General features: G+C 41.4%; 1 protein-coding gene across 2 annotated transcripts in view; it reads left to right on the forward strand.

Moving 5' to 3' along the window:
• The window catches only part of SLC36A4 (solute carrier family 36 member 4), a 250901-nt gene that overhangs the window by 223331 nt on the left and 11848 nt on the right, over positions 1 to 15722 (forward strand). The window contains exon 11 of one of the 2 annotated variants that reach the window (XM_045020014.1): positions 5176 to 6753. The exons of the other annotated variant lie outside the window; for it this stretch is intronic. Coding sequence (XP_044875949.1) covers positions 5176 to 5483 — 308 coding nt within the window. The 3' untranslated portion in view covers positions 5484 to 6753. Of the gene's footprint in view, positions 1 to 5175; positions 6754 to 15722 lie in introns of those variants that run through there. 2 annotated transcript variants of the gene reach the window in all.

Consider the following 15722-nt stretch of genomic DNA (forward strand, 5'->3'; position numbering starts at 1 on the left):
ACACGGCACAAACATTTCAACTTTAGTTTTCGGTAACTTTAATGTTATGTAATATTGTACAAGTATTACGTATGCTTGCCAATTGTCCAGGCTTGAGGGTCCAATTCTGCATTGTTTGTGCTCCAAAGGTGTCTACTTTATTGTTTTCAGTGGGAGTTTTGTCTGCACAACGAATAGAGAGTTAAATTAGGACTGAACTAAACTTAAGTGTTCTCAGCCATTGCAAATAATAGGATATGCTGCACAACTACTCACCTCAGGGTGGTTTTCAGTATAGGTAATAGGTAATAATTGGAGATATACCAATCTCCTAGAACTGGAAGGGACCTTGAAAGGTCATCGAGTCCAGCCCCCTGCCTTCACTAGCAGGACCAATTTTTGCCCTAGATCCCTAAGTGGCCTCCTCAAGGATTGAACTCACAACCCTGGGTTTAGCAGGCCAATGCTCAAACCACTGAGCTATCCCTCCCCCTTGCAAGCCACCTGCACTTACATGCTCTACTGTTCTCACGGACTCATCACTTAATGTAGATATTATATTTTGGCTCTTCCAGACATCTGAAATCGAGGCTTACTGGATCCCCTAACCCCATACTACTAAAGCCATCCAGTCCTAAATAGGAGAAATGACTTCATGCCAAGAAGCCTGACAATTGGTAGTCTTTTAAACTTTAATCTATGAAGTGTGTAAGAAAGTGACACCCCAAATCTGCTCCACACTATAGAAGGGCAAACACCCACTTTTGAATGTTTGGCTTTATTGTGAACTGAATAACATAACAACATAAAACAGAGTCTAAGCTTTCTCCCTGTATCTGGGTGTACCTAAGGTTTTCTCTAGGACCACTGTCTTTCTCCCTACTTCCCTCTGGACAGAGTGTCATTGCATTCTCTTTTATAGCTTTGTGGAATTCACAAACCACAGCTGCCACAAGACATCTGTATCATTTACTCTGCAGCTAACTTCTGTTAATAGAGTAGGATAATAGGAGATCCCTGTAATACTCTGAAGGGTCATAAATCCAGTCTTTATTACATAGGGTATGTCTACACTACCAGATTAGTTCGATTTAACTTAATTCGAATTTTTGGAATCGACCTTACAAAGTCGAATTTGTGTGTCCACACTAAGGACACTAATTCGACTTTGTGAGTCCACACTAACGGGGCAAGCATCGACATTGGAAGCGGTGCACTGTGGGAAGCTATCCCACAGTTCCCGCAGTCCCCACTGCCCATTTGAATTCTGGGATTTCCCCACAATGCATGCTGGGGGGAAAAATGTGTCGAGGGTGGTCTTGGGTAACTCTCATCATTCAACATGCTTTCAGACGTCTTAAGGGGAGATGGAGGAGCTTACTGACTCGCTCGGATCTCAGCGAAACCAATATCCCCATTGTTATTGCAGCTTGCTGTGTGCTCCACAATCTCTGTGAGAGCAAGGGGGAAACCTTTATGGCGGGATGGGAGGTTGAGGCAAATCGCCTGGCTGCTGATTACGCTCAGCCAGACAGCCGTGCAATTAGAAGAGCCCAGCGGGAAGCGCTGTGCATCCGGGAGGCTTTGAAAGCTAGGTTCCTCAGGGAGCAGGGTAACCTGTGACTGTTCAGTTTCTTTACAGAGACGCTGAACCTGCCCCTGCTTCAGTTACTGTTGACTTTCTTCTGCGGTTACATACCCCGTTCACCACGTTTCCTCCCTTCCAACACACGTTTAAAAATAAAGTTAATGGAACATTGTTAATTAACAACGTTTTCTTTATTAATGAATTCGCATTAAAGAGTTGAAACAGGGAAGCAGACTGTGGTGGGTAGGGTGTTCAGTGATGTTAACACCGCTTCTACACTCGAGGAATGATAGGCTCCTGCTCCTAGAGCGGTCTGCAGTGCCGGACTGGTTGTTTCAACGGAGCCTGCCATCCCTCCTTTTCGGGACTCTGTGTGCGGGGGCTATGTGACCTTGTGGCAGGGGAGGACGGTTACAGATTCCCCTGCTGCGTGGCTCTGTGGTCCGGGACAAGGACCGCTGCATAAGTTCTGTAACCGCCCTCCCATGCCACAAAGTCACGTACCCCCCACCCACACAGAACATGGAAAACACCTCCCAGACCGACCAGGGTGCCTACTGACTGCACTGTGTGTGTGACCTGCTGTTGATCCTGCCCCCGTGTCTGTACCCTGGTAAAGGTGACTGTCCTATGCAATTAACAACCCCCTTCCCCACTTCTACAGACAGTCTTCTGTAGAAAAACTTGACAGAAATAGTAATTAACAGCAAACTACTTTTAATAATCAACTACACAGTTAGGGGATGAAACTGGGATTGGGGCTTTGGTGAGCCAGGAAGGGAAGGACTTCTCAACATTTAGGGAATGAGAGCCTTCTTGTATTTGTGCACAGCCCCTGTCGCCCCTCCTTCTTGTTACTTTCGGTGAGGGGGGTTTGGGACTTTGTGGCGGGGGAGGGCGGTTGCAGATACAGTGCAGGGGGGCTCTGTCCTCCTGCCTGCGGTCCTGCAGAACATCCACAAGGCGCTGGAGCGTGTCAAATTTTCCCTGGGCATTTCCTATGTGGCTGGTCAGAACATCCAAGCTCGGACTGCTGTCCAGAGCGTCAACAGAGTGGTGCACTGTGGGATAGCTCCCGGAGCTACTAAGGTCGATTTCTGTCCACACATAGCCTAATTCGACATAGCCATGTCGAATTTAGCGCTACTCCCCTCGTCGGGGAGGAGTACAGAATTCGAACTAAAGAGCCCTCTAGGTCGAACTAATTAGCTTCCTGGTGTGGACGGGTGCACGGTTAAGTCGAATTAACGCTGCTAAATTTGACATAAACTCCTAGTGTAGACCAGGCCATAGTGTATCTAGAGATGCTGTCTTAATCATAAACAAGCCTAATCCTTTTCTGAAACTTCTTGAGTTTTTTGCTGTGATGCTCATAAGTGCCACAAGTTTATTGTGATTCATGAACTATATTTATTTTAGAAAGTTGCCTTTTTAATTTCAGCTCTCCTCAGAATTCAAGACATAGTGGCCTACATCTGGGATATTAACTTGTAAGGTTCCATTTGAAATCAAAGTGCTGCTTGTCAGGCTGAGAAAAGATCACATTGGTATGCACTTAGTTAGGTTTTGCCCTCACTTGCTACATAAAGGTATCTTCTTTCCAATCATTGCATTATTTATTGCATATACTATAAACATTACTCCACTAACATTTTTCTTGAACGCAAAGGCACTGTATTGAAGCCGGGTGTAGATGGGTGGGCTGAGGGTGGTGGCAGTTGGGAAATATGTGGAGCAATATAGAAAAGAAGAGCAAAAAATATTTTGTGCATGATTCCTGTCATGCTGGAGGTTTTCATACCGGTTTTCCCCTTTCCCTTCCTTCCATTTAGCTATTCCAGGGAAGCAGCTGACATGAATGTCTGTGCTAATCTCTGCCAGCCGATAGGGGATGCATTTGTGAAAGGAGGTCAGATGTGCCCTGCCATTCACTGGGGATTAGATTGGAGCCTCTGCTCAACTCATTTTATAATACAGAACTGAAAGCATTCATTACACAACACACTTGTATGGCTCTAAATCATGACTAGGACATCTTGGTTAGAGTTTCCAGACAAATGGATTAAAAACATCAGAGGCCCTGATTCTTTTGGAACAATGAATTCCGTTTGTAGAATTTTACAGTATTGGGATGAAAACCAACCACCCAGTGCTGGAAGGCTCAATAGTTCCTGTTTCTAAATACATCTGTCTGGACTGAACTCTTTCTCTGGTAAATTGGTAACCTGTCAGAGGTATTTTACAAACTGAACAGTCTTAGTGATTGATTTTTTTCAAGAGGCAGGTGTCCAGATAAGCTGGGACTGTGGTGGCCATGGGATCCCAAATGGTCAGGAAGTTGTATGTCCATTTTGGTTAATTTTTAAGTTACTTTTTAATATGGATATCATTGTCCAGGGCATCAAATTTGATGCAGTTTGTAGGGTGATTTTGTGTGTGTGTGTGTGTGTGTTTGCCCAGCATAGCCTGTGCTACTTACAGACTCCCCTTCCACTTTAAAGCCTGTCTCCCCTCTACCTGTCATTCTCTTGAAAAAAAATCAGTGTCACCATGCAATTTCAGTTCTCTTGTGTCTCAATGATTTGCAAAGCAAACTTTGTTTATTCCACGTGTACAGAAAGATTTTGTTTTGAACTGCCAGTCCTGCAAATTCACTTTGGGATCTGAAAATCAAGCTGGGTACTTTACATTAGCACTAAAACGTATCCAACTCAGAAATAAGTGCATTCAGTAGTTCAGCAGAAAAGGACCTAGGGGTAACAGTGGACAAGAAGCTGGATATGAGTCAACAGTGTGCCCTTGTTGCCGAGAAGGCTAACAGCATTTTGGGCTGTATAAGTAGGAGCATTGCTAGCAGATCGAGGGACGTGATCATTCCCCTCTATTCAACATTGGTGAGGCCTCATCTGGAGTACTGTGTCCAGTTTTGTGACCAACACTACAAGAAGGATGTGGAAAAATTGGAAAGAGTCCAGCGGAGGACAACAAAATGATTAGGGACTGGAGCACATGACTTATGAGGAGAGGCTGAGGGAACTGGGATTGTTTAGTCTGCAGAAGAGAAGAATGGGGGGGATTTGATAGCTGCTTTCAACTACCTGAAAGGAGGTTCCAAAGAGGATGGATCTAGACTGTTCTCAGTGGTAGCAAATGACAGAACAAGGAGTAATGGTCTCAAGTTGCAGTGGGGGAGGTTTAGGTTGGATATTAGGAAAAACTTTTTCACTAGGAGGGTGGTGAAGCAGTGGATGGGTTACCTAGGGAGGTGGTGGAATCTCCTTCCTTAGAGGTTTTTAAGGTCAGGCTTGACAAAGCCCTGGCTGGGATGATTTAGTTGGGAATTGGTCCTGCTTTGAGCAGGCGGTTGGACTAGATGACCTCCTGAGGTCCCTTCCAACCCTGATATTCTATGATTCAACACAAAAAGAGATGAAGACTATTCTTATTTGTTAGTAAAGTCTGGGGCTCTGACACTGATTAGAATTACAAATGAGTGGTAAATTGCTCGATATTTGTTAGGTTGTGATTCACTGGCTTACGTATCTCTCAAGGTTTTATTTTAATGAAGATGCTGAATTTGAGATAAAAGTGCTTGTTATCTCTTTCAGGTGCTGTAGCAGTCTTGATCCCTCACCTCGACCTGGTGATTTCCTTTGTTGGTGCCGTAAGCAGCAGCACTTTGGCATTGATCCTGCCACCTTTGGTTGAAATCCTCACATTTTACAAGGAAAACTTAAGTGTGTGGATGATACTTAAAGACATCTTTATAGCTGTCATTGGAGTCGTTGGCTTTTTAACAGGGACATATGTGACAGTTGAAGAGATAATTTATCCAGCTGCGACAGTCTTAGTTAACACTACAGAGAGCCCCTTTGAAGATTTGAACACTACACACTTGGTGACTGGTTTCAATTAATGGTGAGAGAACCAAGAATCATTTTGTTCCTAGGTGTGGGTTCTGATTAGGAGAAAAAGATCATGATAGAGCCTGTAGTTGGAAGTATGGGCCATATTCAAATGAACTGAAACATTAATTTCTGAACAATAACACACCTCTTTCCTTCTCTTCCTTATTTGCCCATTTTGTAAATCCTTCAGACCAGATCTCTGTGTTAAGACTCTCAAGCCTCCTCTGCTCTATGTAGAGAAGGAAAGGACTGGTTTAGGTGTCGGGGGATGGAGGGGAAGAATATTTATATATGAATTGCACGTGCAACCAAATATAATTAATCAGAAAATCAAATTGCCTGCTCAAAAGGGTGAAATCCACCCCACACATCCCAGCACCAACATGATGCCTATGCACCACTTACATCTCATTAAAGCCCTGTTTTAAGGGGCTGAGGTGGGACTTAAGTAGTGTGTAGATCTTCTGCTGGCTCTCAATGAAGGGGTGAATTTCTCCCCAATGGATAATAGTTACTATATATATAGCTTGGATTGTTAGTAATGTTTCCAGGGACCTGTAGACTTACTACCTGGAAGTGTTTCCTTTCAACAACTATAAGTGCTTCACTTTGATTACTGGGTGTTAGTATGTCTTAAATCAACGTGGTTTTGAAAAATTACTATGACTGTTCTTGCAGTCTTTTCACATTGGCATCAATGGAGTTCTGAAGACCTAAAGCCTTCAGGGTCAAAGTCTTAATGCTTAGCACATGTACTGCAGACCACCAGTGTCAGTCAGTTTATGTGCCATTAAGCACGAGGTCACTTTTTCATGCAATCCAAATCAATAACAAGCATTTTAGTTGAAGTATGTAAAAGATACCAAGCTCCTTCAGGAAAATCCTCCATCCCTATCCTGCAAGCTGCTCTGTATGGGTAAACCTGTGCTCCTGGGAAGAGCCCGGTGACCTCACTGGGCTTTGTGCAGGCTCAGGGGCCTGACTATGTGGAACAGCTTGCAGGGTTTTGACAGGGAATGCTGCTTCCAGTCATAGAACAAGTAATTTTTAAAACCTGGTGGTTTATGCCCTTTGGGCTTTGTATGTGGTGTCACAGAATGTCATCATGTATTAGAAAAAAATGTGCTCTTTAATGATGCAGATGTAGATCACAAGACAGCATCCAAGTTTACAAATGATGATGTAGGTAGTTTATTTTGATATATTTTTGGTAACTTCTGTCCTAAACCCTGGGCCTTAAAAAAACAAAACAAAACAAAACACCTTTGTGAATCTATCCTTAACTGCAACTGTACAAATACATAAAATCCTGTATTTTTCTACGTATTTCTAAAAGATTAGAGTGGCTGTCTATATTTGTATTGTAGCTATATGTACAATAGAGTAATTATTTTTGCATTATGTTCTGCCTTCAGTAGTATTTAACATACACATTACTGTATTTTGGTTCTTCCTCAATCCCATTTTTGGAAAATAAAAAGAGTATCTGGGAAAACTGGTAACTGTGGGGGGGAAATCATCCTTTTGCTCCAGGCCAATGCACCACTTAATCCTTCATAATAAAAAGCTCTATTTTGAGGGCTTGTGTTGGGTTTTCTGGCCCCCCTCTACTGAATTTCACTCTAATGCTGAAACCAAATTGTTGTTATTTTAATTGAAAAAAACTCTAGATTTTTTTTAAAAGAGTTTATCAAACTTTCTTCTTATAAAAACACTTTTCTAAAGAATATATTTGATTATAACATTTCTTGAGGAAATAAAACCTCTCCCCTAATGTCCATGCACATTTAAGACAGAGCGATAGCTAATATTTTTCTTGCTTTCAGAATATTTCCCCAGTCACCTACCATATGGCATCAGCATTATAGTCCTTTCATCTCCATTTTATAAGTGTTTCCAATAGGGATTCCGCATAGTAGCATATGGTGCGAACTGCATGTAGTTTTTCAAACAGTTGTTCTAAGCAGTGCTCTCATTTTCATTTCAGCATGGACAAAATTAAACAAATGCTTGGCAGGCACTTTAAAGGAATGCAGATGTAACGCTGTGTTACTAACGTACACAGCACCTGTAATATTAAGATGCCCCCAAGGACCATACGAGGACAGTGACTGGACAGGCAGAAAGTAACTTTAGCTTTTCAGAGTCAAGTATTTAAGCCTTTAAGCTATTTCTAAAGGAGATATTGCAGCCAAGTTTTTCAGTGTATGTTTGGGGACAAAACCGGTTTACAAAAAAGGTACACTAGACAGTAGCATCAAAACACAATTTTATATTTATTTATTTTTTGCTGTGAAATTTATTTTAATTGATCCTGAACATTTTCTACATTTATTTTTAATAGGACTGGTAAACATTTTTTCACTCTCCTATTGTTTTGGCAGCTCTTTCTATTTGCATGTGTGTTCGGAAGATGCATAATTGCCAAATCCTTCCATATCATCTGTTCTCAGTCTGCTGCATGATAGCAAAGGCCTCTGAGATTGTGCTTCTGCCAACATGCTGAAGGATTTGGACCAGAAATATTTGGCCAGTGCAGAACATGGTGATAATCTTTGGCCAGTACAGATTGATGTGCACCTGATGCTATTTACCAAAGCCAAAGCTAACAAAGGTGGGTGCCTAAAGAGAGGCTCCCGCATCCTTATTTAAGTCCCTAAAGATGTGACCCGATTTTGAAAAGCACCCAGGAGTACTCCCTAAAGTGAATGTGGGTCAGACTTTTTGAAAATCAAATCACTTACTTAGGTGCCTAAATAAGGACTTAGAAGCTTAGCTTTAGGCCCCCAGCTTTGGAAATCTTGACCCAAGTGTGAACCCATACAGATCTCACCACAAAGCCTGCCCATGGCACATCCCATCATGCCTAATGGTGTCATTCAGCAGTTTCTCACTCAGACCCCTGAGTATGAAGTAGCTTTTTTTAGTCTCTGTAGCTTTTTTTAGTCTCTGGGTCAGTATTGCCCATTTAAATTAATAGGTCACTTAAGAGATTTTAAAATGTTTATTAATATATTTAAAGGCTTTTCACTATACCATTTTTATTTTTCACCTACAGTGTAGGATCTTTATTACTTCAGCATTCACATATTAGGTTTGTTTGGCCTGCTCAGTCATTTAAAAAAAAAGTCTATGGTCTCAGGATATTTTGTGTTGAAGAGGACTGAAGTGTCACAAATAAAACTACTGAGAGTTCATCAAGTTCAAATATGACCAAATCATAGAATAGAATCAAAGACTGGAAAAGACCTCGAGAGGTTATCTAGTCCAGTTCCCTGCACTCAAGGCAAGATTGTTTTATCTAGACCATTCCTGACAGGTGTTTGTCTAACCTGCTCTTAAAAATCTCCAATCATGGAGATTCCACAACCTCCCTAGGCAATTTATTCCAGTGCTTAACCATCCTGACAGTTAGGAAGTTTTTCCTAATGTCCAACCTAAAATGCCCTTGCTGCAATTTAAGCCCATTGCTTCTTGTCCTATCCTCAGAGGTTAAGAAACAATTTTTCTCCCTCCTCCTTCTAACAACCTTTTACGTACTTGAAAACTGTTATCATGTCCCCTATCAGTCTTCCTCTTTTCCAAACTAAACAAACCCAATTTTTTCAATCTTCCCACATAGGTCATGTTTTCTAGACCTTTAATAATTTTTGTCGCTCTTCTCTGGACTGTCTCCAATTTGTCCACATCCTTCCTGAAATGTGGCTCCCAGAACTAGACACAGTTCTCCAGTTGAGCCTAATTAGTGCAGAGTAGAGCAGAAGATTTACTTCTTGTGTCTTGCTAACAACACTCCTGCTAATACATCCCAGAATGATTTTTGCTTTTTTTGCAATAGCGTTACACTGTTGACTCATATTTAGCTTATGGTCCACTATGACCCCCAGATCCCTTTCTGCAGTACTCCTTCCTAGGCAGTCATTTCCCATTTTGTATGTGTGCAACTGAGTGTTCCTTCCTAAATGGAGTACTTTGCATTTGTTCTTATTGAATTTCATCCTGTTTACTTCTGACCATTTCTCCAGTTTGTCCAGATCATTTTGAATTTTAATCCTATGCTCCAAAGCAGTTGCAACCCCTCCCAGCTTGGTATCATCTGCAAATTTTGTAAGTCTACTCTCTATGCCATTACCAAAATCATTGATGAAGATATTGAACAGAACCAGACCCAGAACTGATCCCTGTGGGACCCCACTTGTTATTTCCTTCCAGCATGACTGTGAACCACTAATAACTACTCTCTGGGAACAGTTTTCCAACCAGTTTTTCACCCACCATATAGTACTCCATGTAGGTTGCATTTCCCAAGTTTGTTTATGAGGTCATGCGAGCCAATATCAAAAGCTTTACTAAAGTCAAGATATACCATTTCTCGCCTATCCACAAGGCTTGTTACATTGTCAAAGAAAGCTATCAGGTTGGTTTGACATGCTTTGTTCTTGACAAATCCATGGTGACTGTTACTTATCATCTTGTTATCTTCTAGATGTTTTCAAATTGATTGCTTAATTATTTGCTGCATTATCTTTCTGGTACAGAAATTAAGCTGAGTGGTCTGTAAATCCCTGGGTTGTTCTTATTTCCCTTTTTATAGATGGACACTATATTTGCCCTTTTCCAGTCTTCTAGAATCTCTCCCATCCTCCATGACTTCTGAAAGATAATTGCTGATGGCTCAGATATCTCCTCAGTCAGCAACTTCAATATTCTAGGATGCATTTCATCAGGCCTTGGTGACTTGACAACATCTAATTTGTCTAAGTAATTTTTAACTTGTTCTTTCCCTATTTTAGCCTCTTCTTATCCTACCTCGTTTTCAGTGGCATTCACTATGTTAGACGTTCAGTCACCACCAACCTTCTTGGTGAAAACTGAAACGACGAAGTCATTAAGCACCTCTGCCATTTCCACATTTTCTGTTATTATTTCACCCCCTCATCGAGTAATGGGCCTACCCTGTCCTTTTGTCTTCCTCTTGCTTCTAATGTATTTGTAGAATGTTTTCTTGTTACTTTTTATGTCTCTAACTAGTTTGATCTCGTTTTGTACCTTGGCCTTTCTAATTTTGTCCCTACATACTTGTGGTATTTGTTTATATTCAACTTTTGTAATTTGACCTAGTTTCCACTTTTTGTAGGACTCTTTTTTGAGTTTCAAATCGTTGAAGATATCCTGGTTAAGCTGAGGTGGTCTCTTGACATACTTTCCTCCGCCATGGGATAGTTTTCTCTTGTGCCCTTAATAATGTCTCTTTGAAAAACTGCCAACTGTCTTCAGTTGTTTTTCCCCTTAGACTTGCTTCCTGTGGGACCTTACCTACCAACTCCCTGAGTTTGCTAAAGTCTGCCATCTTGAAATCCATTATTTTTATTTTGCTGTTCACCATCCTACCATTCCTTAGAATTATGAACTCTTATCATTTCATGATCACTTTCACCCAAGCTGCCTTCCACTTTCAAAATCTCAACCAGTTCCTCCCTATTTGTCAAAATCAAATCTAGAACAGCCTCTCCTTTAGTAGCTTTGTTCACCTTCTGAAATAAAAAATTGTCTCCAATACATTCCAAGAACTTATTGGATAATCTGTACCCTGCTGTGTTATTTCCCCCAACAGATGTCTGAGTAGCCGAAGTCCCTTATTACCACCTGGTCCTGTGCTTTGGATGATGGTGTTAGTTATTTAAAAAAAAACCTCATCTACCTCTTCTTCCTGGTTAGATGGTCTGTAGTAGACACCTACCATGACATCACCCTTGTTTTTTACCCCATTTATCCTTACCCAGAGACTTTCAACAAGCCTATCTCCTATTTCCATCTCAACCTCAGTCCAAGGGTATACATTTTTAATATATAAGGCAACACCTCCTCCTTTTTTTAATCATAGAATCATAGAATATCAGGGTTGGAAGGGACCTCAGGAGGTCATCTAGTCCAATCCCCTGCTCAAAGCAGGACTAACACCAACTAAAACATCCCAGTGAGGGCTTTGTCAAGCTGGGCCTTAAAAACCTCTAATGATGGAGATTTCACCACCTCCCTAGGTAACCCATTCCAGTGCTTCACCACCCTCCTAGTGAAATAGTGTTTCCTAATATCCAATCTAGATCTCCCCCACTGCAACTTGAGACCATTGCTTCTTGTTCTGTCATCTGCCACCACTGAGAACAGCCTAGCTCCATCCTCTTTGGAACCTAGCTCCATCCTCTTTTTTTCCCTGCCTGTCCTTCCTGAGCAAGCTGTACCCTCTGTACCAATATTCCAGTCATGCGTATCATCCCACCAAGTCTCCGTGATGCCAACTATGTCATAGTTATATTTATTTACTAGCATTTTGAGTTCTTCCTGCTCATTCCCCATACTTCTTGCATTAGTATACAGACATCTGAGATATTCATTTGACCCCCCCGCCCAGTTCTGTCTTGTCTCTCCTTTATCCCTGCTATAACAGCCCATGCTTCCCCCAAATTCTGAACCTCCTCCCAGGTCTCCATGTTCTTGACTTACCTGTGGGCTTTGGTCACCTGCCCCATTCAAACCTAGTTTAAAGCCCTCCTCACTAGGTTAGCCAGTCTGTATCCAAATATGCTCTTCCCCTTCCTGGATAGGGGGACCCCATTTCTGCTTATGTTCCAAGGAAACATTGCCAAAGATTTTAAATTATAGGAAATCTGACAAACTCCTTTTTTAAATAATAAGATGGTTATTTCTGTTTTAAAGTACTGCAACGAGAGTAACCAGTTAAGATGCAAGTAGACAAACTCCAGACTAAATGGAGATAGTTTGCATTAATATGTATTTAAGATGGGCATAGAAGTACTTTATCATCAACTAATTTATATTGAAAAATGTTTGCCATTGGAATTTTCTTGCTAATAAGGAATAGAAAATTATGTTAATGTACTGTATGTGCACTTATATTTAACAGGATTGTATTGTTAACCATTTTAATGTAACTTAATCATTGGCTGCACTACAAATAACTGGACCATTTTCTTGTCTGTAAATGTTCTATCCTCAGACATTGGGAAAGAAAGAGGGTGACTTTGTCTAGTGTTCTGTAACTGACGTTTTCTGTATCTAAATAAAAATTACAAAACATCTTGCTTATTCACTGTACTTAGCTTTCACCACATAACTTCTCAGATAAATATGCAATAATGGAGAATTCACCCACATTTATATGATGAGGTAACGCATAGATTGACAAGAGACTTGGCATGGAATTTTCACATGTTTTTAAGTGACTTAGGAACTTGTGCTCCTAAGTCATGTAGGCACATCTGGAAAATCCCACTGTTGAGCTAAGATTTTCTATGATTGGGTACCTAAAGTTAGGCTCGTAAATCCATAAGTAGACACCTCAATTAATGACCTAATTTGAAAAAGTATAGAGTACCCAGCAGATCTCACTGAAGTCTGAGTGGTTAGGAGCTCAGCACTTCTGAAAATCAGGATACTTGTGTATGGAATTAGAAGCCTAACTTTATGCACTGATTTTTGGACAATCTTGGCTGTGGAGGCCAGTTGATGCAGAAATTAACATTACATTTCAGACCCTAGATCTGAAACCTAAAAGCCTGTGCTAAGATTTTAATTAGTAACTAGTAATTTTAGGTGCTTAATTATGGAATAAACTTCACAGCATCCATCCTATGAAAATCAGGCCTCTTTAAGGTGTCTCAAGTTGGGCATCCAAAATCACAAGCGGTAAAACTTAGGTGCTTTTCAAGGTGCCATTTTCAAAAGTGACTTAGGCTTAGATTTTTATAGAATTTAGGTGTTGCTCCACTCAGCATTGTAACACCTAAATGACTTTTGAAAATAAGACTTGGGCTCCTAAATAACGTAGGCATTAGTCTCATTGAAATTCAAATACCTTTAAAACTCTGGCCCTAAGTGCCTAAGTCACTTTTGAAAATGGCTCTGAAGTTCCTACATCACTTAGATCCTTTTGAACATTTTACCCTGTCATTTTTTTAAACTTTTTTAAGAATCTTGGATCCAGTAATTGAAACTCCCGTGTTCTCTTCCAATATCTAGAGAGCAAGTACTTTTCAAAGAACTTGGATGTCAATGTGCACTGTGGCCATTACTTAGACATATATAAATTCATCTAAAATGTTTAGATATCTGTGAGACAAATTAAACTGGTATTCCACAAATATAAAACGTGAAATGAAGCCAAAGGTACAGGTTCCTCCCTTCAAATAGTCATATTTGTCAGGATGAAAACTACTAGTATCCGTGAATTATAGTACATCTCTACCCCGATATAACGCCACCTGATATAACACAAATTTGGATATAACATGGTAAAGCAGTGCTCCGCGGGGGGGGGGGGCGCTGTGCACTCCAGCGGATCAAAGCAAGTTCAATATAATGCAGTTTCACCTATAACGTGGTAAGATTTTTTTGGCTGCTGAGGACAGCGTTATATAGGGGTAGAAGTATATGTGGGAGGGAAGTTAAATTAACTTCAAAGATATGAAAAAACTAATTGAGAATATTGTTTGCACATGAATGAAACAGCATTTGTAAAAAAAACCATGCTGCTGAATAACTTTTCACACGTGTGCAATTTCAGATCCTGCTCCTACAAGGAGTTTCACACAAGTAGACACACATGGGCATGAGGAACTCCATTGACTTCAATGGGGTTTCATGTAAACACAGGAAAAGAGATGTTAGCATATAAGCCTGTTTGTCAGCCTGAGATAGAATTTTGGGTTTGATTTTTTTTATACTCTTATATCTTATACTAATATGTGTGAACAAAGACATCGTGTGTGTTGTTTCTGCCTGGTCAGATGGGTTTGTTAGTATAATGGGAAGAGCTAAGGAACAGAGCAGTTAAAGTGTTAAGGGGCATGGTGAGAGTGTAATATACGAGCATACACTGGAAGGCTGCCTGCCTCTTCTCTCAAGCCAAGGTCAACCAACCAGTTAGGAGGGGCAAGGTGGGATGGGAGGACAGGCATAAGAAACTCTAAAAGCCAAAGAAAAGCCTTCCCTTGGCCAGAACACAACCTCACTCCTTACCCCTCCCATGGGATACAAAAGTGGTGGGACAAAGACCTCAGACACACAATCCCCCAAAACAGAACATTACCATAAGTTGTAAGGGATGGGACTAAGGGTGTGCACTGCAGGTATATTTGGGCTTGCTAAGAAGAAGGTGGGAAATGGGAATGGGGACAAGGCAAGGCTCTGCGGCGTCAGAGCTGGGAAGGGGGACATGGGGTAAACATTCTGCGGCATCAGAGCTGGGAACAGAACAAGAACCAGGGGAGAGAATGAAGGGAAAGCTCTCCAACAACAGACCCATTCATTCTGTGAAGCTACAAAACATGACCCCAATCCTGAAGTCTTTGCCCCTAGGAAGGACTGATTAAGGACCTCAAGCTTTTGAATAAATGAAATTTTTAAAAATATATATTTTCGCTAACTGTATTTTGCTATTATATTTTTCATGTTTTTACCGAAGACTGTAAGATTTCTGTGATGGGGTACATAGCCCATGCTGGCTCTGAAAGGGTTAATGTGACCTGAGAGGCCAATGAACATACTTGGCTGTACCTGGAAGGTGGACCTGGCCCAATTATAGATGAGTCCTAACTGAAAAAGAAGTTGGATGGTTAGTATAAAGAGAGGAAGTCTGGAGCAGATGGGGAATACAGAGAGAAACTTCGCAATCACTCTCTGGGACTAGAGTGGAGGAAGGTCAAGAAAGAAGAGTTGGAGGGAGAGAGTTGGCCATGGGATCCACAGAGCAGCCACTGGGTAGAGCAAGCTCCAGTGGTGAGGAGCCCTTATAATAGGGCAGGATCTAGATTTTCAGGAGGACAGCCCAGGAGGCATTCAATTGAGGAACCAATAGGAAAGACAAATCAAGCTAGAGGCAGTCAAAAGTGAATTTACATTTGTACATTTAGTTTGGGATTTTGTTGGGAGATTTCAGGAGAGAGCTCTGGGAGTCTGAGCATGGAGAGAAGGGTGAATGTAGAGTGGCCATGGGAGATACCTGCTGATGGGCTGTAGTAGGAAAGTCCAAGGATGCAGAAGTGAGGAGTCTGAGATTGGCCGCTGGTCATAGGGGCCCTGGACTGGAACCCAGTGTAGTGGGAGGGCCTAGATTCGCCAGTCGGCCACTGGGAGGGCGGTGTGAGGCCCCTGAGAAGGGAACAAGAATGACTGAGAGACCATGAGAGAAGGGCATGTGGGCCACAAGGCCCAGAGGCAGGGCTGAA

This window comes from Mauremys mutica, chromosome 1, assembly GCF_020497125.1.
Source record: "Mauremys mutica isolate MM-2020 ecotype Southern chromosome 1, ASM2049712v1, whole genome shotgun sequence".
Taxonomy (NCBI): Eukaryota; Metazoa; Chordata; order Testudines; family Geoemydidae; genus Mauremys; species Mauremys mutica.